This window comes from Corvus moneduloides, chromosome 7, assembly GCF_009650955.1.
Source record: "Corvus moneduloides isolate bCorMon1 chromosome 7, bCorMon1.pri, whole genome shotgun sequence".
In the NCBI taxonomy this organism is placed as follows: domain Eukaryota; kingdom Metazoa; phylum Chordata; class Aves; order Passeriformes; family Corvidae; genus Corvus; species Corvus moneduloides.
Window position 1 is genome coordinate 1,308,009 of NC_045482.1, and position 22,604 is coordinate 1,330,612.

Genomic DNA, 22,604 nt, shown 5'->3' on the forward strand with positions numbered 1-22,604 from the left:
ATCTTCCATGGTTGATCCTGACTGCTTTAAAGACAACACTCCCATGATGTAACACTTGCTAAAGGGTTCAAAATTAACCAAATGGTGATAATTAAAGAGTAGAGTGAAAAGACAGCATTTTGAACACATTTTCAGCTAGAAATAAGTGGTAGCTCTGAGTCAGTAAACCTCCTGACATGGCTCTTACACTACAGAAACTAAAAAGCCAGACTTGAACCATTAACACCTGGATAAGTAAGAACTGAACAGAGGAACAGGACTGAAGAACTGATTGAACTCACTTTCCTCTGTAAGTTGGTGTATTAAATTTCATCTAATTTAATTTAACAAATGTAAAGCTATTATAGGTGTTTTGTACAAAGGATGGAGGATAACGAGAGTATTTGTTGGCATGTATATTTTTAAATAATACTGTAAATGCAGATTGCAATCACACATAGAGTGCTACTGAATGTTGGTTACTTTGGAAAGAATCTATGGGGCATTTGTAATCTGAGGAGTGAACAGGCAGAAGGCAAAGTTCTGTGGGATCTTTGTATTCATTTTTCTGACTGAAACAGGTAGATAACTTACTGCCTATGGGCTATTTTAAGTAACTGAGGTCCAATTTTACTTTCTTGCTATGTACTACAGAACTAGTTCTTAAGGTACAATGCATACACTTTAAAATTGACCTGAAATTTGCATGAGCATCGTTCTGAGAATAGAGGGAGAAGGGAATAAAAGAAGGGACCTACACAGGGGATTTTTTAAGAAATAAGAGACATGGTTTCTGCTTTAGGTTATATTGTGCCTCTCCAATGTGTTGCAGTTCATGTTTCTGATCCCCTCTGCTCTGCTTTAAACCACCTGAGGTGTGCATTGGTTAAAACCAGAAAAGATGGAAGTTGTGATCAAGTTCTCTCTTTCAAGGAAAGACAAAGTACGGGTGGTACAAGTGGAGAAACTTGTGACTCATGACAAGACTCAGCTTGATCTGCATTTTATAGCCACGCCAATTAGTGGTGAATGTTAATGAAATATCCCTGTTGCAGTTAGTATGGACTGGCTGATCCATAGCAGGCCTCAGTGATCCTGACTTCACGTCCCTCCTTCAATTTGCTGTTCATAAAACTGGAAGTCCCAGGCTTGGCTTGCCCTTCAGTGCTTTGGAAATTCGAGACTTTGCAAATAGCAGTAGCTGTTTCCTGTAAGAAAGAGGCTGTAATTACTTGAACGAAACTTGACTGACATATGAACAAGACGTATCTGTAGAAGGCTTACTGCCAAGCCTGGATTTGTACTTAAGCAGATGTAATTGCATGGACTTTGTACTGGATTGTTTGACAGATTAAATTTCTGTGATAGTGTGAGATAACAGGAGGTCACAGTGCAAGAATAAGGTTCTGAAGAGTATGTATTCACAGCTGGGGTGCTAATCTGATTAATTGAAAGCTGATTCAATTCATAATAAATTCATGTTGTTGGATCCAAGAGTGTCAGTGCCAATTGTCAATGCCAGTTACGTGTGAGGTCTGTGCACTGAGAATGGTCTTTTGCACTGGTGCTGGGAAAATCTGAGTGGGGTCTCCACTTCGTAGCTGCTTCTCAAAGCCTGAAGCAGCCTCCTTGCTTCTGAAGCCTGAAGTAACCACGGCTGGCACGCAAGGTTATGCTAAGAAAAGGTTGGTTTGGGGCTTTTTTTACCTTGATTATCAGGCTAAGAACTAAATTGGTATCGGGCAGCCTTTCACTGTCAGATACAGAGTGCAATATAAATCTGTCTGTCTGTGGCATTAAGGAAATAGGAGGTCTGAGATGTGGCACTTGGTCAGTGGTGCTGGGTATCAGCACATGGACTCTGATAGCAGCTGGTGTTCGATTTTTAGAAGCCCTGGGGAGCAATAATCCCAAAGTGTTGATCTGCTGCCTCTTGGGTCAGCACACGGGAGAGCCCGGCGTGGGCACGGGACAGCTGCAGCCTCTTCCTGCACTGCCAGCACCGTGCTGGAAACGGGGGCACCTGGGAGTTCTGCCTCTTATGTAAGAGGAGGAAAGTATTGCCTGGGATCCTGTAAAAGGAGCTGCGTAGCTCTGGGTGGCTGAAGTTGGCACCTCAAAGAGCTCCGTTCTTCTCTGACCGAAGCCTCGATGGTGTGTTCGAATCGGCACAGGTGCATATGAACAGTGCACAAGCTGATTTCTGCACCTTGCTTCTTTGGAAAGGATGTTATTTGCTGCAAAGGAGCTGGAAGAAGATGGCATTTCAAATATAGGTATGATGTTTTTCAGCTTTCAGTTCAGTTTCTGTTCTGGAATAATGTCTTTCAGCAGGTTTCCTATTTAGAAACAGGCATCTTATGACTGATTTTTGAGTAATGCACTAATGAAGGATTGGTTGGAACACAAACAAGTTGATCTTGTCAGAATTATTCAGGCAGGTACCTTGCAGCTGGATGTGATGAAAATTCAGTCCTCTCTGTAGGTATTCAGCTCGTGTCATGTGACAGGGAGATGTGTTTGGTGGAGAGAAATTTAATTTAAGAAACCCCATTAAGTGTGTTGTGGGGTAGATGCAGTAATTCAATAAGCTGGAGTGATTCATATGCATTCCTGATAATTTTCAAGAGGCTCTTTTTGCAGTGCAGGTAATTTCATATTTGTACTTAAGGTTTTTGCTTGTGCAAGTGATAACCTGGAGATGTGGCTGATGTTAGAGGCTTTCTGAAAATCACTGAGATGTAACTATTGCTTCAGGTTGTGCAGAAAGCAATAAGGTTCTGTGAGGTCTTCTGAAAGCCTGGATAAACAAACATTGTTACAGTTAGAGAGCAGCTCTGGAATGAAAACCCTGGAGGAAGAGACTAATTTTCTATTAAAAACATCTGAAGAAAGGTAATGATCTGTAGAAGTAGAATGTTTGGAAACAGTTAATTTAATTAATTAATGTGTCCTCCTTGCTCGTCTGAAAAAAAGCTTTTAGAAAGGACTGCAGACATCTGCAGTGCTTTTTAATATTTGATGGGCTTCTACAATTCTCCTTACAGAAAATTCATGACCTGCTCTATTTCTGTGAGGCTGCTTCGGTGAGAGCATGATGGAGATAAGTCAGATGGATTCCTTATCTTCCTATTGAGACACCAAATCTCCTGCTGCCGACTTACTTAGTGTTTTCTTCTCGTGTTTGTGAGCTCTGCACCAATAGGTAATTATTTAGGGATCTGAAACTGAATGGCTTGCCCAGGATGCTGCTTCTGCTGGTGTCTGGAATGAATGCACCAGTCAGGCAGAGCTTCACTGCCTGCTGCTGTTAGGATTCTTATTGCAGAGAAGGTATTGTGAAGCTTTAGCAAAAACCTGAGTAGCAGCTCAGCACAACTTGTGTGTACAGAAAATGCAATGCAAGTAGATGCAACAAAATGGATGCTGAATGCAACAGGCTTCAAAACGTGATGCTTTCAGTTCGAGAAAGTCATGGAGACCTGAACTCCTGTCAGTCTGTGGGTCCTGTAATCCTCCTCGTTGATGTGCTTCCCTTGCCTTTCCTTACCCTCTGGCAGAGGAAACTTCATTGACACTTGATTTTTCCTCCTCCCATTGAAAACATCTACAGAAGCCCCCAAAGGCATTTTTTGTGATAATGTTTGGTAAAAGGAAAAGATACACTACTTTTGAAATGTTTGAAAGGAACTGCTTATTCATAGAACTTTTTTTTTTTCTGAGTGAGAGAAATAGGAAGTTTACATAGTAAAACCCCCACTTCTCAAAGCTGTTTACTTTTGTTGCAACCCTACTTAGGGGTGTCTTGTGTATACTGTAGCCACAAGATGCAATCAAGTTTTAGTTGTGGGGAATGTGAATTTTTGGCATTTCACATGACCATGATATTCACAATTTAGACTACGCAAAATCTTGGTAGCCTTAATTCTGTAGCTGATGAAGTCACTTTTCCAATGCTTAACCATAATCTGTTATGGAGAAGATTGGAAATCAGTTGTTTCTCATCAGACCAAGGTTTGGAAATGTCAGTTGAGTGTTACTGGAGTGGTTCAGGTAAAGGTAGTTGCGGAATTCTTGCAGAATCCTAGACTGGTTTGGGATAGAAGGGGCCTTTGAATGTCATCTGGTTCTACCCCCTGCCATGGGCAGGGACACCTTCCACTGTCCCAGGCTGCTCCCAGCCCCAATGTCCAGCCTGGCCTTGGGCACTGCCAGGGATCCAGGGGCAGCCCCAGCTGCTCTGGGCACCCTGTGCCAGGGCCTGCCCACCCTGCCAGGGAACAATTCCTTCCCAAGATCCCACCTAACCCTGCCCTCTGGCACTGGGAAGCCATTCCCTGTGTCCTGTCCCTCCAGGCCCTTATCCCCAGTCCCTCTGCAGCTCTCCTGGAGCCCCTTTAGGCCCTGGGAGGAGCTCTAAGTTCTCCCTGGAGCCTTCTCTTCCCCAGGCTTAAGACACCCATTCTGCAAGGAAACCTTGGAATCTGCGTGTATGGATTCATGGCACAGCTGTAATGGTAGCAGCTTCTTCCCCTGGTAGAGCCAAAATGAACACATGGAGTATATCACAATCTGGGAAATGTTATTTTTGTTAGGGGGGGTGGGGGTTTAGGAGGGTTTAGCAGGTTAAATAATTGTTAAATAAAAATTGTTAAATAATTGTTTATAGCAGTGTCTCAGTATTTGCAGTGAAGGAGTTCCAGTGCCTGATGTTACTTGTGTGCTGTAAGCAACTCTTGAGTTACTTTAATATCCTTATATTTTGTCTTCAGGTAGTTAAAAGATAGCAAAATGAAACATTTGGCTGGCAGAACTGAGTGCTGTGGTTTCACTGTTCCCTCATCATGGAGTCATTAAGGTTGGAAAAGGCCTCCAAGATCATCGGGTCCAGCCTTTGACCAGTCACCACCTTGTCAAGCAGACCAGAGCACTGAGTGCCCATCCAGAGACAATCCTGCAGTGATGTTAGTCGGAGCTTCTTTTCAGAAATATTTTATGTGGAGAACATCTGAAAATACAGTGGCAGTAGTTTAGACTCAGTTAATGTCTGAAGATGTGTCTGAATGTTAAATTGGGATAACAATGAAGATGTGATGTGACAGAAAGCTTGTCATTAATGATGAATAAACTTCATATGTATAAAACGAAAATTGATTTTCTTTTAAGGATCTTAAGTTCAATTTTTTTTCCTTTAGGGAGTATCCAGATTAAGAAATGCCTTTTTTTGGGAGTTCAGATGTGTTGTAAGCCTCAGGCATATTGTTATCCCAGGAGCAACAGGTACAAGTATATGCAAAGGTGATGATAATGAACTGAGGGAGCTGATTATACACAGAATTCATGACTTTGCTTCAAGGACTCTTTGTGAAGACAAAAATGTGGACACCTCTTAAAAAACCCCAATATAGTAGCAGCAACAGCAACAAAAACCCACCCTACATAAATCCCACCCCCAAACTGTTCCATTTTCTGCTTTTGGAATTAAGCACTAATTAACTCCTGCCCAATATGAACTCATCTGAGCTTGGTACCAGTCAAAACAACATGTTAGTTGTGTAACGTTAACAACACAAGAAAAAAAATGAGGCTCTTGGTAAATATAAATACATGCTGGTAGTATTTACTGCAATTTGGAATTGCAACTAATATGATCCGGTGTCAGCTTTTATAAAAATATATGAGATACGGGCTTGCAGGATTTTCCTCATGCTCATCAGCTTCTTGTCAACTGAACTCTTGGCAGCATCAGTGCCTGCTTGGATCTTGCATCCTGGAGATCCTGGTGGTGACCAAGTGCAACCACGTGGTTGAAAGATGGATAGCAAGGAATTTTCTAACTTCCAGAAGTTTAGATGCCAGAAACTGAAATAACAGTTGTGTAGAGTGGGTTTGTTTTAAATTTGTTCTCTCCTATGTAGGTGATAAATCCTTTTCAATCCAGGATCTAACAGAGGCAGCCTTAACAGGAGGTGTCAAACTGTGGCTGCTCCATCTGGAAGTGTTCCAGGCCAGGTTGGATGGGGCTTGGAGCAACCTGGGCCTAGTGGAAGGAGGTGGAACTGGATGAACTTTATGGTCCCTTCCAACCCAAACCAGTCTGAGATTCTGTAAGTAGCAGTTACAAATGAATTGAGGTTCTTACAAAGTCTTCTGTACCAAAGTAATGTTGTCAAGCTGCTAAAAGCATCCTGGCTCTGGAAATGGAAAAGAGAAATTTGGGTAAGTTTCTGAAGGCCCAGGTTCTTTGGAATAAATGGAGCATTTCAGTTTTGCAGGGACTTCAGTGATCAATTGAAAGGTTCTGGGAAGTGTGCAGTGAGCCAAAGAAAGAGGAGGGGCTCTGTAATCAGAGAAAGAACCTTCCAGTTCATCAAGGTGTTTTTAGTAAGTGTGCTTAATCTATAAAAAGAAAGAAATTCTCATTGTTTGTGTGACAGTAGATGAAACTTGGCCCTTAGGGACAGAGCAGGATTGTTTCTACTGTGATTAGCAATATTCATAACATTCTTAAGAGACTGGCAAGTGAATGATGGATTGATGGCTACTTTTCTTTAACCAGACAGTGTTTATGTGAGCAGTGTCTATTGGCAGAGCAGAGTAGCAAGATAAATACTGTGCTGCAGGCAGATCATTCTTGATTAGCTGGTTGTACCTGGGCAGAGGAGATGTAGGTGTTGTTCATGATCTCGGAAGGTGAAATATTGATTCCCATCGTGAATCATCTCTTACATGAGGGAGAATTGCGTTAGTTTGAGTAGCTTTGCCTAAACAGTATTTTCTACTGCCTCTATCAGGATCTGTTCTAATAACCTGTTACAAAAGGGAACACTTGGGCTTATTCTGTGGTTTTTTTCAGTTGATTTTGTGGAGTTTTACCATTCCAGTATCCTCAGATACAACCTTCTATAAACAGGGATATGGCAAATTAGTTCACATTCATAATTGGTATATTAATAAAAGCAGAATTGGTTGGTACATGAGGAACTCAGATACCAATAATTCTGGTGACTTTTGGAAGCAGAAGGATGTAGAGGTGAGAGTTTGCTGTGGTGTCTGTGCAGTGAAATTCCAAAAATTACTGGCAAGTGAGGCTAAAATCTTCTTCCAGGAACCTGGTATTGAAGACTCTCATTTGCTAATGAGTATCCAGGGGGTTGGAGTCCCATAAACCTTTAATACTGGCTCTAGACCTTGAAGGTCTTAGTTTGATGGGAAATACGATACTCTATTTTAAATGTAGTCAGTTTGCTTTAGTTGGAAGAGGGGGTATAATATACCGAAGGGAAACAGTGTAAAAAAGGTATGTGCTCCATATATGGGAAGAAACAAAAATCTGAGTTATGATCATGAGCTTACAGCCTGTTAAAAGAGTGCTTTTTTTGGGGAAAATGGCAGTGTTGGTACTTCAGTAGATGGGTAAATAAAAACCAACATGCAATCCTGGCAGAGGAGTAAGAATACAAAACGATTTTCAACTTAATAAAAAGCCTCTATTGGTATCTGACTCAGTATTTCTAGAACTGGTTATTTGATTATTGACAGGGATGAGTGCAGGAGAAGCCTGAAGGAGGCTCAGGATGGTGTGTGCTCTGTTTTCATTAAATATATGATTGTAGAACTAATTACATATTTAATCTTTTCAGAATAAGATAAATTAAAAGCTTTTTTATTAATAAACACTTGTCCCACCTTCTCAGTTTTAAGTCTGTGTGAATGTTTTGCTTAAAGCAGCTTCTGCACAGGAAGTGCAGTTCTGGGAAAGCATCTGAGGGGGATCATACACAAAACTGAGCTGTTTGATCTTGGCTTGGGAGCTTTTTGGTTCATGATCTTTCATTCCCTAAAAAAGCTGCCTAATTAGTCAGCCTTAAGGGCTGGTTTATCTGGACATACTGGAAAAAATGTGACACTTCTTGTCCCGAACGCTTGGTGTTCAGGAGTTGGTACAAAAGGGCAGTTTGGGTTCAGTTTCCTACTAGATTAGTGGGGAAAGATCAGCCTGGGACTGAATATTTAAACCAGTATTAGTAAATCAGTGTGGCCTTTCCACTTCCTCTGGGACTTTAATTTGTACTCCTTTTTTTTTGCTTACTTTCCTGTTATAAAATTTTCAATTTTTTTTAATTGAGTGAAGCTTAGTTATGAAGTGAAATTTGATTTTTAAAAAATTTCTTTATGTCATACCTTAAATATTTTATTGTATTTTAAAACTCAACCCATCTATAAAACCGTGGGGAATTTTAAATACATCCACCTGACTTACACAGTAAGGACTTAGTTCTCATGGAAACTGGGCTAAAATCTTCCAGGTTTCTGATACAAAATGCCAAGCATCTTCATCCTCACACCCCAAATCAATCCAAGTTGGAAATATTCTATTATCAGGCAAGGATTAGTCCTGGATGCCTTCAGATGCTAGTTCCTCGTGTGGTTCCTCAGAGGCAGCACCACCCCGGACCAGGTAAAGTTAGAGCAGGTTTGATCAAGCACAGTATGAACAAACTGACAGGAACAGGTTCATTCTCAGGTGTAAACAGTGCCAGGCAGCGAGGAACAGCTAAAAATCAGATTTAACAACAATATGCTTTGTAAAGATTAAATTAATGCAGCCTGTCGGCATCCATGTAAGGAAAAACAAACCTCTGGGGTGAATCCCAGATTTATCTTTGATCCAGGGCATTCACATTCTTCCTTGAAACTATTTTTCCATGGTGACATTTTTCTCTCGCTCCCCAAATTGAAATTTACTGTTTAAAACCCAAAGGAGTTTTTTGCCATGTTTGTGCACGGTGTTTCTGTGGATGTTGCTCACTCTTGAAGAAGCATTACCATAGCAGCAGTCTCTTAGAGAATTTTGTGGCTCTGCTTGTGGATCAGTGAGCAGCTCTGTCTTGGATGGATCAGAGCATGTTTTTCTTGCTGAGTTTCAAAGAACAACTGAATCTGTGCTATTTATCATGAGATGGAAAGGTTTTCCATTTCCCTTAAGTGGATCGTCATTTTGACTTTAATGTGAAAGTTATGTATGTTGCATGAAAAAGTGAGCTTATTCTGGGGCAGCTGTGCAAACTGAGGCTATTTCAGGAGCTCAGCATGGTAAATAAAGAGCCTGAAATGCTTCAGAAAAGGTCTCATTTTTAAATTCAGTGCCTGAAATAATGCAAGTTAACAGTAGTGTATCTACAGAACAGGTGTGTTTGGACCGAAGCATCATGACACTGCACTGCTGATGGGAAAATACTTAATTCACTGCTCACAAAATTTTTCTGATCAAATCATTCAGAGTTCTTGGATCTGTAGAAAAAGGAAATGGAAATTCTCCTTGTTACATGATAAGAGAGGAGCTTTGAGACAACCTGGTGATTTTTGGTAAGACTAAGCTTGTCCCAGTGCTCTGCAGCTGATTACATTGGTGGTGGTTTTACATACTATTTAAAATGTTGCCCCCTTCTGGTTGCTGACAACTCTGAGAGTTGGAGATGGGGAGCAGTACAATAAATAGCATAAGAAGATCTGGGAAAACGGAAAGCATGCATTTTATTTTGCATTCGAACAAATAGTTTTGATGTCCTAAAATAATCTAATACCTTACAAAGAGCCGCTGAATATAAGGAAAGTTTCCAGGCACATCTGAAGATCCCATCTAATCAGAATTAATGTAGGGGGAGCATAATTTCAGAGCCCACCAGCCTTTAGTATTAAAAATGTTTTGATGTGCCTGACTTGTAGTGGGTTAATTCTTTTGTTGTTACCTTGTTTTAAAGAACTGGTTTGCAGCAGAGCTATGGCTGTGTGCAGGAATAGGGGCTGAGTGTGATCGCCTTGGGATGTTTGTGCTAGTCCAGGAATTGTTTTAAATAGTAGCTGTTGTTGCTTCTATTACTCTTCTGCCCCACCCCTGGAAGTGTTCCAGGCTGGGTTGGACAGGGCTTGGAGCAACCTGGGATGGTGGAAGGTGTCCCTGCCCATGGCAGGGGGTGGAATGAGTTGGGCTTTAAGGTCCCCTTCCAACCCAAACCATTCCAGGATTTTCTGATTTTATGTGTAATATGTTACCAATAAAGGCTGTGCCGCTTAATGGGAAATAAAATTAATATTTTAAATTGACTGTTAGGTTCCTTCTGTTGATTTTCAATCCAAAGATAAATTTCATTCACTGGTAGGGAGGAATAAATTCTAGACATAGAAAAATAGTGGTGTGAGGCCTCTAACTTGGCTTGTACCTTCAGGTGTTTTGGAGTTGGATTGTTTGTGTTCTTCTCTCTCAATTATCAAGATTTCTGAAATTAGCTTTTTTTTTTTTAAATGATGAAGTATGAAATGGGTCTGGAGGGGGTTTATAAACCAGGAGCAGCTCTTGCCAGTAGGTGGAGGTAATGAGATACAGAAGTCAAGCTGGATTCTCTAGTCCTTTGAAGATGGGATAAAAGCCAAATGATAGGAAGGAAAAAGGAGAACTTGGACTTGCGGAAGAAATTTAGAAAGCCTGATTATAACAGGACTCAGACTCAAAAAGCTGCTGTACAAGTATTCCTGCATCGGGGATTTTCCTGGTTTTTTCTCCATTTTCTGCATGGTTTATGCATGTAATTAGTATTCTTTCTGTAAGAGTGTTCTGGGGCTCTGCTAACAGTATGAGTCACGATGAGAATTGATTCTCTCACAGCAGCTTTCTAGTTTGCCTTTTGGTTTATAACATTTCGTCCTGGTTTTTAAAATTAGATAAAGGAAGGAAGCTGGTTTAGCTGAATCCTGGCTCTGAGGGTGCATGTCTGAGTTTTGTGAGGGTTGATCTTGTGTGACAAGACTTGTTTGCAGTATAAAATCCTCCTGTTAAGCTCAGAACCTACAAATTAAATCCCTTTGGTGATAGTTACACATTACTAATCTAGCAAATGATGGTAGTTGCAGCAACATAGTGCTGCTTTTGCCTAAAGAGAAGCAAGACAGTTTTTAAAGTCAGTTTAGAGGATGCCCCTGTAAATTAAGTTTGCACGTTGCCATTCCCACCTGCTTTATATCTACAGAAATACTTGCAGTCAGTCCTCTAAGTGAAGAATTTTAAGTTGCATCATTTTGAGAGGGCCTTCAGAGGACAGTACAACAATTTGATGCACAGTAACTCTTTCACGTGCTGCCTTTGGGTTGGAAACCCTGAGATTATTCCGCACTCACTTTATCTTGCTACTTCGCAGGATGAAACTGAAGAGTCTGAACCTCTCAGCTACTCACTTTAATTAGAAAATTACCCAGAGGTGTCAGGAGTAATGGTATTAAATAAGTACCTGTTGTGGGACTTGTGCCTCATGCTCAGCTCTCGCTTTGGAGAGAGAGCTCAGATCCCTGTGTTCCAACTTCTAAATCTCTTTCCACGGGAAGAGTGGGAGGTGTGGCTGACACTTAGAGCTCACAGGCCAAGGTTAAACAAAACCAAAACAGAAACCCAGAGCTGAGAGATTTCAGACAGCATGAGAGCAGTTTGAACATTCCCAGCATGTTTTTACTTAGTGAGATATGTACGAGTGTGAGTTCAGAGATTTTTTTTTTTTTAAAGGGAAAGTGCCTAAGGAAACGTCATTTTTCTTAGCACTATCACAAATTTCATAGATGTTGGCACTAACTCTTTTTTCCTCATATGCAAAAGTAGAACTTGCCATAAATTGAGTGTCATAGCTTTGTGGAAAGTTACTGCTCATGGTAAACTGTTTTATGACAATTATGCACTGTCCATGGAATAAATGAACTTAATATAAGCAGTTATGGGTGTGTATTTCTCCTTTCCTCCTGTTTTACAGCAGTGAAAATAACTGTGAGCTTTCTAGAAGCTTGTTTGTGCAGGACCATGTGGAAAACTGTGCCCTGGAAGGAGTGCTTGCTGATATGGAAATAGCATCTGGAGTCATTAGTTTGTGTGAGTAACCTTCACAAAAGAGGTAATTCTGACTTTAGGATGCTGCACTTCTGTGTGTGTCAGGGTGCTGCTAATGCACGTGTGCCCTGCGTGTCTGGGGATGCTGTACCAAAGATTTTTAGAGCAAGTAAATGTACTGGGAGTTGAGAATGAGAATGTCTTCTGGGCTGGGTTAATGTGAAAGGAGCATGAGAATGTCCAGGGCTCCCACCTAGGGATAGCAGAGAAAGAACGTCAAAGAAGGGATTAAGGACTGGGTATGTGGAATTTGGATTGTGGGTGTCTCAAGAATCTTCCCTGCTTAAAGGTTTGTGAGTTGGCACTGAGGAAGCTGAACAACACAAGGCTGAAGGGGGGTGCTGGGCACTGCCCAGGCTCCCCAGGGAATGGGCACGGCCCCGAGGCTGCCAGAGCTCCAGGAGCGTTTGGACAGCGCTGCCAGGGATGCCCAGGGTGGGATTGGTGGGGTGGCTGTGCAGGGCCTGGGGTTGGATTGATGATCCCTTGGGGTTCCTTCCCTCTTAAGATATTCTGTGATTCTGTGAAATAACTAAATTCACAAAACACAGTGCCAAGTTTCTCCTCTTTTAGTGTTATATCGGCCTCTGCACACAGGAACAGAGCTCAGTCCACAGAAGTTCCCTAAATCCCCACATTCAGTGTTGGTGTGTAAGGTATGGCATAAAAATTCTGATTGCAAACTAACAGTGTTTTATTTGATTAGGGCAGCTTTTTCTGTGTTTTGTCAGTTCAGGTCTTAAGTGTAGGAAGGTGGGTTTACTGCTGCTAGGAAAAAAGTAGTTCCTATCTATGGCAAAGGGAGACCTTGGATTTTGGGTAACTCTAATAACTGACATTTTGGGGCACCTTTGGTGACCATACCTACTTCTGAGGCTCCTGCTGCCAGCTCAGCTCGAGGGGTGTGAATTACTGTCCAGCTTGCCTCTTTCCTGAGGCAGCTGAAATCTATGATCAAAATAATATCAGCTTTTATATTTTGCGCTTGCTCCAGGTTAAAATGGGCTAAGACCAGTAATCTATCTATTGCACTTCAGTGTTTATAGTACTTACTGAATTTACTTGTAAATTTGCAGTGATAAATTAGAAATGTGGAGTGTGTTGGCCATTAATCTGAGGCCGACTGGGCTTGGTAGCAAATTGTATTTCTCAGTGCTGCTAAATAATGCTGAGGCGCACATTGAAATGGTCACTTGAATTTTAAAACCCCACTCTTTGATTCAGACAAGGCCAGCAGTGAACTGTAAAGATGCAGCTCTGTACAGATGCAGGAGCTGAGCTCAATAGTTCCCTTCTCCTGCCTGCGGAGCCGGGAGAGGGACAGGCAGTGCGTGACATGGGAACAGTTGTGCCAATGAACCTTCCAAATCCGGGCATTCCAAAGCCTGGTGTATGCAAGGATTGTTCATAGGATGTGCAGGGTCCTTTCTCCTTTGATTTCGGAGAGGAAGCTTGGGGAAGACAACTGGGGACTGTTGCAAGAGAGGATGTAATATGAAAATCTCAAGGGAAAGGTCTTTGGCACTGTGCTGTCGGAGGAAAGCTGGGTTTGGGGAGGGGCTGGAGGATGTCAGTGGTGGGAATGAGAAGATCTGGAAGGCAGAATCAAAAGGAGGAAGGATTTGGGTCACTAGCATTGGTCTCGAGTGCACTACTGGTTTTAGATGTATTTGGCAGCAGAGCAGGGACCTCGGCTTATTTTGCCTTTGTGCCAACAGATATAAAATGTTAATTTTCTTATGTTTGCAAACTCATATTCTTTGTATTTCTCTGGCATGTGAAAGTAGATATGTGTGGTTTAGGGGAAAATAAATCTTTGACCCTGAAAACGTAGGAAGTGATGTGGCAGGGGTCAGTGCTGGTTTGCTTTCAGGTGCTAATGCTGTTCCCCTGCCCTCCTCACAGCCAGGAGGTGTTATTCCCTGGCTATATCCTTTTTCTCCCTGGCTGATACTCTCAGCCTGTGGGTAGCTTTTCAGAAGGGCTTGTGGACATCAACTCCCACTGCTTTTAAATGTTCTCCTTTGAGATGTCTGGATTGGTGGTTAAAATTAACAATGTAGGATGCTTACAGATCCCTCGAGGACTCGTTCTGTGCCTTGTTGGCTTGGTAATTGCTCTGTGCTGTGTTCTGGTTGTCAATATCTCCACGCTGATAAGGGAGGGATGCTGTAAACAGATGTTCCTCCTTAACCAGGGTTAAACCGCAGCAAGACCACTCCCCTTTTCTCTCTTAAAAAAATCCATGTATTTGCTGTAAAGAGCAGTGGGAACAAATTTAAATGCCCACACTGAATATATCTAAGCCTTCATGGGGTGGAGCCGTGCTTTACAATAGGTGTTGGGAGCTGAGTGATGCCATGAAGATTTTTTGCCTTTTCTTTTATACCCCTGTTACACCTTTTTACAACTTCTGTATTCTCAGTGCTTTTTGCCTACATTCTTGGACTTGCTTGTTCAGCCAGGAGATTGAACATTTTAGAAGCTTCGTAGCCAGGGATCAGTGCGCCCCAGAGCCCAAGGTCCTCTCCAGAACACATTCTGTAAACCAAGATAGAACCATCCAGGGGAAGGCTCCTTGGGGAGGGGGGCTCACTTGAGCCTCTCATTGGGGAATCTTTGATAAATCTGCTAATTAGTAACACCTATAATGTTATACCAGATCTTTCGGGGCGTGCACTGCTGTGTGCATTTCGGTGCATTCGACCTGGATGTGTGCACTTAAGGATCCTTAAAATAAATACCAAGGTAAAATCCCTTTTCCCCTTCTAACTGTGTTTGACTCTTGATTTTAAGACCAGGAAAAGGCATCTTTATATATACTACACCTGTAGGTGATTTCTGCCTTCAGGTCAGTGCCTTGTTGATTAAACAAGGGGAATAAGGACTTGGAGCACAAGGAAGAAGAGCTCCCTGTATAGGAGCAAGGGGTTTATGTTCTACATATGAAAGCTGTCTTAAATCAGCCTAATGAAGTGCTGGGAATGAGCACCCCAATATTGATGTGATAATTGCTGTCTGTTTTCCATTAGGAATGCCTGTTATATTCATACACACTTGGGTTGTTTCTCAGACTAGTGTTACAAATATTCTAAATTCTATTACATGAAAATAATGACCTATATAAAGGCAAGACTGCATTTAATACTAAAATGGAAGAGACCATCTTCCTGCTCTGCAGGCACCTTCATGGCTGTCAGAGGCATCAGTGTGAAAACACCTGTTGAGTTTGATGTTAGTGAAATGGAAGCACGAAATGAATGTGTTATGGTGTGGTCCTAAAAAAGAAGCAAGTGAGGCTTCACTCTGTTTTGATGAAACTGTGGTCAGGCAGCCCACTTAGGGCTGCTTTCTGAGGGGCAAAGAAGGAGAAGAGAAGGGAAAAACCCCATGGTCAGGGTTTGGATGCTGCAATCCACAAGCTGTTGGTTTCTGGGCTGAGTAATAGATTTCCTTCTGAAACTGCACTGTAGAGGATAGAAACAGGCCTAAAACAGATGAGGGAGATGGGAAGAAGTGTGTTCTGATATGTCTGTCTCCCCGTGTGCTGTCACTCAGATAACTGAAATGGATTACCCTGTGCTTTGGGTACAGGTGATTAAGACCAAGAATTTTCTTTTCTGTCAGGGTGTCAGAAAGAAAAGGAAGAAAAATGCCTGTATTCTCCAGGTGCTTATCATTTACCTTCGGGTTGTATTGCAAACATCTGTGTACTATCACATGTGATGGGTAAACTTAACAGCCAAGAGCATCATCTTGTGCTGTGGAATCAATGTTAGATTTTAGCTCAGTTTCTGGCCTTGTCTCCACGCAGTGGTTTTAAAACTGGGGCACAGATGCACCTTCAGCATATAATGCATATGCATCATCAAAAGCACTGGTTTGCAGTAAATAATTCATGTCATCTGGGGCACTTGGTTCTGATAATGAGATCTCAGGGGCTTGGCTCTTTCCAGATGATATATGAAATATTTGCTGTTAGTCATTCACACTGACAACTACTTAGTTGCTAATAGGATTTGTGTGTTGAGGGGAAGGAAATTCCTGAAGTTTTTTGGTTGTGTCTATACATTCTTGATATCTCTTTTCCCTGTCTGCCTGGGCTTTGAGCAGCTCTGACTGATAAGACTTGGAAGGACAAATGACTACCACCCCTGAATGAAAACCTCTAGGAATTGACATAGGTAGGGATATAAATCTATATTATGCTGTTATTGACAAGCTGCTCTGTACAAAATCCATACGGAAATTGTCTTTGAAAGGGTGGAAAGTTGATAGGCAGAGAGGTGTTGGTATTTCGATACTTTGAGGGTCAGGAAAATGTTGATGGAAATAAAAAGCATCTATGGCCATGCCCATTAAACTTCTTGGGAACATGCAGATGTGGTTTGCTTTTTCCCTCCCTTTAGGCAAACATTACCAGGATGAAGTCATTTGTGTTCTGTCCCACGACTGATGGGATGCTGAGGTAAGAAACTCAGAAGTAAGCTTTTGTTTTCAGCTGCTGGCATTTTTCTTACCAGCTTGTGTGCGAGAGAAGTGGTGAGTGACAGCATTTGCTCAAAACCTGGTGATGCTCTTGAGCTTTCAAGTCTGCAGTTCAAAACTTGGGTAAAGTGACTGATAGAAGGAACAATTATTTAGGAGCAGGATGCAGTAAATGTCCCCCCATGGCAATGAGGGATGGAATGAGATGTTCTTTGAGGTCCCTTCCAACCCAAACTAGTCTGGGATTCTACCCTAAACCAGTAAGGACTGGGTTTAGCACTGGTGCTGCTGCCTTGCACATGGAATGTCATAGTAGCAAACACAATGACTGTAGGTTCCTCACCCTTTGGTCACTAAAAATGCTGTATTTTTATCAGAAACTTTTATTAGTCAAAAATCTTCCTTAATGGCTGTGTTTTCTGGTGCCCTTCCTTAGTGCACAGCATTGCAGTAATCCTGACAGCTTCTGTAATTAATAGCAAATTAGCATATGATGGTGGTTCCTGCTAAACCTTGAACCATCTGCTCATAGCACTTGGCTTGTCAGTCTTCTGTGCAGGGATGTGGTGAGGGTATCAAAGATGAGTTCTGTGCTTCTTCCAGATTATTTAAAATCCACACCTCCTACCTGGGCAAAGAAGAGGTGGGGGTTTTTTAACTCTTAAATGATTATCACCTGCTTTGTGCATTTATTCCTTGATACCAGAAAGGGGAGAAGGGATCTGCTTGGAAATCTTGTGCTTCTCCTCTGCTATTAGTCCTGCTGATGTCTGTCAGCCTTTTGTTAATGCCATCATACACATCCCTGTTTGGAACAGAGAACTGGAGCGTGTGTGGAAGTCCAGTCACCAGGTTGGAAGAGACCTCCAAGATCACCGAGTCCAACCCATGCCCTAGCACCACCTCTACTAAACCATGGCACCGAGTGCCACACCCAGCCTTTTTTTAAACACAACCAGGGGGTGGCACTGGATGAGCTTGAAGTTCCCTTCCAACCCAAACCATTCTATTTGAGGGCACTCTTTTCAGTGTCTGTAACTTGAAGGAGAAAAGTCAAAAATATACTTGTTATGTCCAATTCGCCTGTGCTGTAAAAAGATTCACTGCTCTTTTTGAATCTGGAAATAGTTTTTGAGCAACTCTGCTTGTATGCAGGTATCTGTTGGGTATTGCTCTTACAATGCTGAAAAATCAGCTGGAAGATGGGTTGCTTTAAGAATAAAGACAAAGCTGGATGTGAAGGGATAGCTCAATATATGTAAATAACTCGCCTTTATTCTCGTAATTGTGTTATCCTGATGAGCTTCCATATTCTCCAAAGCCTTTATCAGTGTTCCATATGTATGCTGATGATTAGTCACTGTAAGTGTTGCTTTTGCAGCAGAGTAAGCCTGGTGGGAATGGTACAGGCACTGCTGCTATGGTGAGGATTTTATCTAAGCTTCTTGCTTGAAAAACTCCTGATTTCAATTTTTTTTTTAAAATTCCACTTCCTTCCAGTAAGACCGTGCTATCATACCTGTCTGAAAATTACAATACTTTAAAAGAAATGTAGTTTGTTTTTCCCAGGGTGAACTCTGGTGAGCGTGTATGGCAAGTGAAGCGAGTTAAAAATCCCTTTGGTTCAGCTGTTTTCTGCGGAGAATAAATTAACAGAACAGGAGCGTGTTCTGTGCTCATGTGAGCTTAACACGGAGTGGTCATATGGGTTCCTGCAGAAGTGGGTCAAAGCTATTTTTGCTCTTTGCCTCCAGCCATTAAGAGGAAAAATTGGACACCTGGCTCTCCACTACGCCAGGCGTTTTATGTCTATTTTAGCATGCCTTCACCACAAGAAAATAAAAGCCCTTTCAGCTACTGCTCTCTCCCTTGGAAGAACGGTAGCTTTAAAAATGGATGGACACGTGCTCGGTTAATGATGAAAATAAATTTTGCTCCTAAGAGATAAGTGATAATTGAATACATGAGTATTTTAGCTAAGGCTAGAAAGGCGTTCTAGGGATTTGGAAGTGGTATTTAAATGTCACATACAGCTGTGCTTACAGAGCAGGCACCCTATGGAATATACACACAGAAAGCAGAACTACGAGAAAGTAGGCAAAATCATGTCAAGACTGAGATAAGGGCTGGCTTGAATTTTGCTAAGGTGACTTAAAATACAGCACAAGATGCTTGACTTCTGGCCATTCAGATTGATTGAAGACAAATTCATCACCGTTGTGGTCAGCCTGTGGTATGAGGGGTAACAGCACTTCAGAAGAAAATGAAAATGAATGAATATCCTAAAAGAATCGACTAGATTTTATTCTGTTTCCCTCTGCTTTTGGAATGCTCTCACAGCTTTGTATGGTTACATAGTTCATGTGCTGCAGCAATGTAGACTCATGGAATCATTAATGCTGGAAAAGACCTCTAAGATTGAGTCCAAGCATTCTCCCAGCACTGCCAAGCCCAGCTCTGACCTTGGGCTCTGGCAGCCTCGGGGCCGTGCCCATTCCCTGGGGAGCCTGGGCAGTGCCCAGCACCCTCTGGGGGAAGAGCCTTTCCCTGAGATCCAACCTAACCCTGCCCTGGCCCAGCTCCAGCTGCTCCCTGGGTCCTGTCCTTGGGCACAGCAGAGATTGGAGCTGTCCCTCCGGAGGTAGCTGCAGACCCCGATGAGGTCTGACCTCAGTCTCCTTTTTTCCAGGACAACAAGCCAGTTGACCTCAGCTGTTCCTCATTTAGCATCCTCTCTGGGCCCTTCAGCATCTTTGTGTCCCTCCTTTGGATGCTCTCCAGCAGCTTTAGATCCTTCTGATACTGTGGTGCCCAAAACTGTCCCCAGTGCAGAGAGGGACAATCTCCTCCCTGGCCTGGCTGCAGCCTCAATGAATCTGCTACTCTGCCTCCATAGGAAAAGGACTTGGATTTTCCAGGTCTGGTTTATCAGTTGATGTTTATCTCCCTTGAAAGTCTTTTTCCTTTTGATAAGGTCATACACAGGGGGTAATTGAAAAGAAAAAATATTTCTGTGGTGGTTCAGGTCTCCTGTTCTATTTGTGAGGTACTTGTAGTTGGCCTCACTGACCTTCCAGACCACAAGATACTTTTGACTTCTTTTCTGTGTCAAGTAGTAAGACCTGTAGCAAACAGACTGGGAGTTCCTGGCTCTGAGAGAAAGCTTTTGACCTTTGCAAGGTTGTGGTGATTTTTATTCAGCCGAACAGATAGGACTGGGATTCTGTAAGGTCCCTGAAGTCTCTCCCTGGTTTGCAGCTGGTGAAAGCCAACTGCTCAGACCAAGCCAGGCAAAGTTCCTCTGTTCAGATCCCCTGCATGCCTGTGGGGAGATGCACATTTTAAATAACAAGTGTGTTGGTGCTACCTGTGCAGTTTTGATTCCACATTTTGTCACTGTTTGTATCATGATGGGATTTTTGGTTTCGCTGTTTTTCATGGAGCGACTCTATCATATGTTGTTTTCTGCATGACCATTTCAAATCATTTCAGGAAGGAATTGGTCTGAACCACATTTCCTTTGTTCTGTAGCAGGTACTAATTCCTGCATTTTCCACAGCGGGAAATGCTTTAGTAGTATTAGGATGGGGGGAATGTGTATTTAAATCCCATCTGGTGCTGAGCTGAGCGTGGTGAGGAAGGTCATCCTAGGTAACCCAACACATACATCCTATGTAGGATAAATGGTGCTGGTGACATGTTTTTTCCCTGTTGATGGTTCAGTATCCTGGAAAGATGAGGGTCATTTTTATCTGGAAAGTGAAAGCACGTAAATGGCTGAGCTCCAAGGACAATTACAGCTGCAGAGGCATCTTGGTTTGCCAGCAGAGTGAAATATTAGGAAGTCACTTTTCTTTTGTGATTTGACCTCAGTTTGCTGGTTTTTAAGGAGTCTCTGGTCCAAGTGTGCTCTGGCGTGAAGGCTGGGAGGGGGAGTGGGAGTCCAAGCCGAGCCGTGTCGCACTGCAGAATTATTGCAGGTAAAAAGATAAGGTTTGACGGGCTGGCTTTTATAATTTATGGGGTTTTAGCTCTTCAGGGTAGGGTGGCTGGCTGTAAACAGTGATTTGCCACAGTGCTGGGAGAAAATTGAGAGCAATGTGTGAAGGCTGGGTCCTTCACATGCTGTTGGTGTCCCAGAAGAGTTAGTGGGTATCATCTGAAGCTAATGAGGGGCTGGCAAAATGTCTTGGGCCACTACAAAGCAGAGGTTTGGAAGTAATTGGCTTTTTCTTGCCTAGAAAACAGTGAAAAGTATCAAATACAACCTTTTCATGAGGTGAAATGTATGCTTTTCAAAGCAGGAGGCCAAATTCTCGTGGAACACACGTGGATGTTTTGTGTCACACCCTTTGGACAGTTGTACCTCACTGAACCAAGGCTTTGCCTAAGCTTCAGATGAACTGCTGTTGTTCTAGTGCAAGACAAGTGGCTTTTTGGAGCCATTGTCTATTATTTGAGGTAATAATAATGTTTGAGAGTATCTATTATTTGACAGTGCCTGCTGAAGTGCAGCAGTGTTTGATTTCCCCTCTCTGAGTGCACGTGCTTGGTTTGCCCATAATGCTGCCGACGTTAATGCTGGCTGTGTTTACAACGGGTTGTTTGGGGATTGTAAATAATTTTGAAGCAGCAGGAGTGACCTACTTCTTAGAAGCATTTGCCTTCTGGCTGTTTTGCGGGTTCTGTGGATTCCTGGATCCCTTCCATGGAAGGGCAATCTTCTTTCAGGTTTAATGCTGTACAAATGTAAAGAGAAAAGCATAATTTTGAATATTATGCAACTAGGATACTGCTTGTTTGTACAGTTATTGTTGTATTTCCTGAAAGGTGCTCAGCATTCGGCATAGAAGCAAGTGTAGCATAGGTAACAACTATGTGAATCCTTTTTGGAGTACAGGGAATAATTACAAGCAAGGTCTTTGTTTATTAAGATTTTTTTTTTACTGATGTTTTAGGTCACTCCCTGTTTAAGAACAGTGAGTTTCTGTTTTTTGCTTATTTGATTTTAACTTTGCCAACACCTAATTTCATGAGGCAGATTTATGACTTACCTGGGCTGGGTTGTCATAAAATACAGTTTTGAGTGGAGATAATGTGTGATTCCCAGTTCTATCCTAGCTCTGTTCCTCTCCCCCTCCATTAGTTCTTCCTTGCTTATCACTTCTTCCTGAGTTCATGCCATTATTTCTGGGGACGCTTTGCTCTGCGTCGTGTTTTAATTTGAATTTAGATGCATTGTTCCTAGTGGATTTAAGGGCATAACAAATTCCTGGCAGGGTCACCTTCTCTTCCACAACATTTTTGTCTGATAATGCGGATATTTGTTGAGTTGGAGAAGCTTGCATTTTAACAAGAGCAACATTTTTTGCTAAGAATGTCATTTACCAGGTTAAACTAATGTAAGGAATGAGGACAGAGTGAAGTGTGTTGTCAAATGTAAAGCAGAGTGGGGTTGAGGTAGAAATTCGTGGCATACTAGAGGTTTAATTATATAGTAAGGAAATGGAAAATGTTCAGTAGCCCTCAGGGTACTGAGGTACATGACTGAAATTGTGAAGTTACCCTAAACAGGTCTCAAAGGGATAATTGTTTTTACTTAAGGATTGCTGCAAAATGTTGGATTAAACCTCAAACCATCAACTGAAAGCAGAAGATAAGGGAAGAGACCTGGCTTTGTTATCAAAACAGCTAAATCAGGAGCAAGTCTGTGGCTTGGTTGTGATTAGAAGGATTTTCCAAACTGTTGGGCGTTAGAAAACACCAACTTCCAGAATGTAATGGGAATAATGCCTTTGTTCCAACGTCTTGGAAGAGCTGTGGATGTCTTTAGGAGAGGGAGGGCCCTTATTCTGTGTTTGCTGCAGCCATCATGCCATCTCCTTGGTTTGCTGGGACTGCTGGTGTTGCTGTTTTGCACAGCCCTGTGACACTCCCACTGCTCCAGCGAGGGATGGGCTCCTCTCCCAGCTCATTAGAGGAGCAGTAGCAGCTCTCCATGCAGGAGTCACATCCTTTTACTACATCTGCCAGGAGGATGAAATCCTTGGAGACAGGGAAGCTCCCTGGATTACGATGATGGTTTTGATTTTTGAAATCTTGTGTTGCTGTACTTCTCAATAACTTCAGTTGGTTTGAAGTGGGTCTATCTACTCAGATTGCTTCTGAAAAATGAATCCTAATCGTACCTTGTCCCCCGTGGCAGGGG

General features: G+C 42.3%; 2 protein-coding genes across 9 annotated transcripts in view; one reads left to right on the forward strand and one right to left on the reverse strand.

Annotated features, from left to right (window-relative positions):
- LOC116446882 overlaps positions 1 to 22,604 on the reverse strand; it is a 781,927-nt gene that overhangs the window by 153,705 nt on the left and 605,618 nt on the right. The window lies entirely within an intron of this gene.
- Positions 1 to 22,604, forward strand: part of AGAP1 (ArfGAP with GTPase domain, ankyrin repeat and PH domain 1) — a 315,634-nt gene that overhangs the window by 22,309 nt on the left and 270,721 nt on the right. The window contains exon 1 of one of the 8 annotated variants that reach the window (XM_032115306.1): positions 2,158 to 2,255. The exons of the other annotated variants lie outside the window; for them this stretch is intronic. Within the exon in view, the coding sequence (XP_031971197.1) occupies positions 2,207 to 2,255 (49 nt within the window). The 5' untranslated portion in view covers positions 2,158 to 2,206. Of the gene's footprint in view, positions 1 to 2,157; positions 2,256 to 22,604 lie in introns of those variants that run through there. 8 annotated transcript variants of the gene reach the window in all.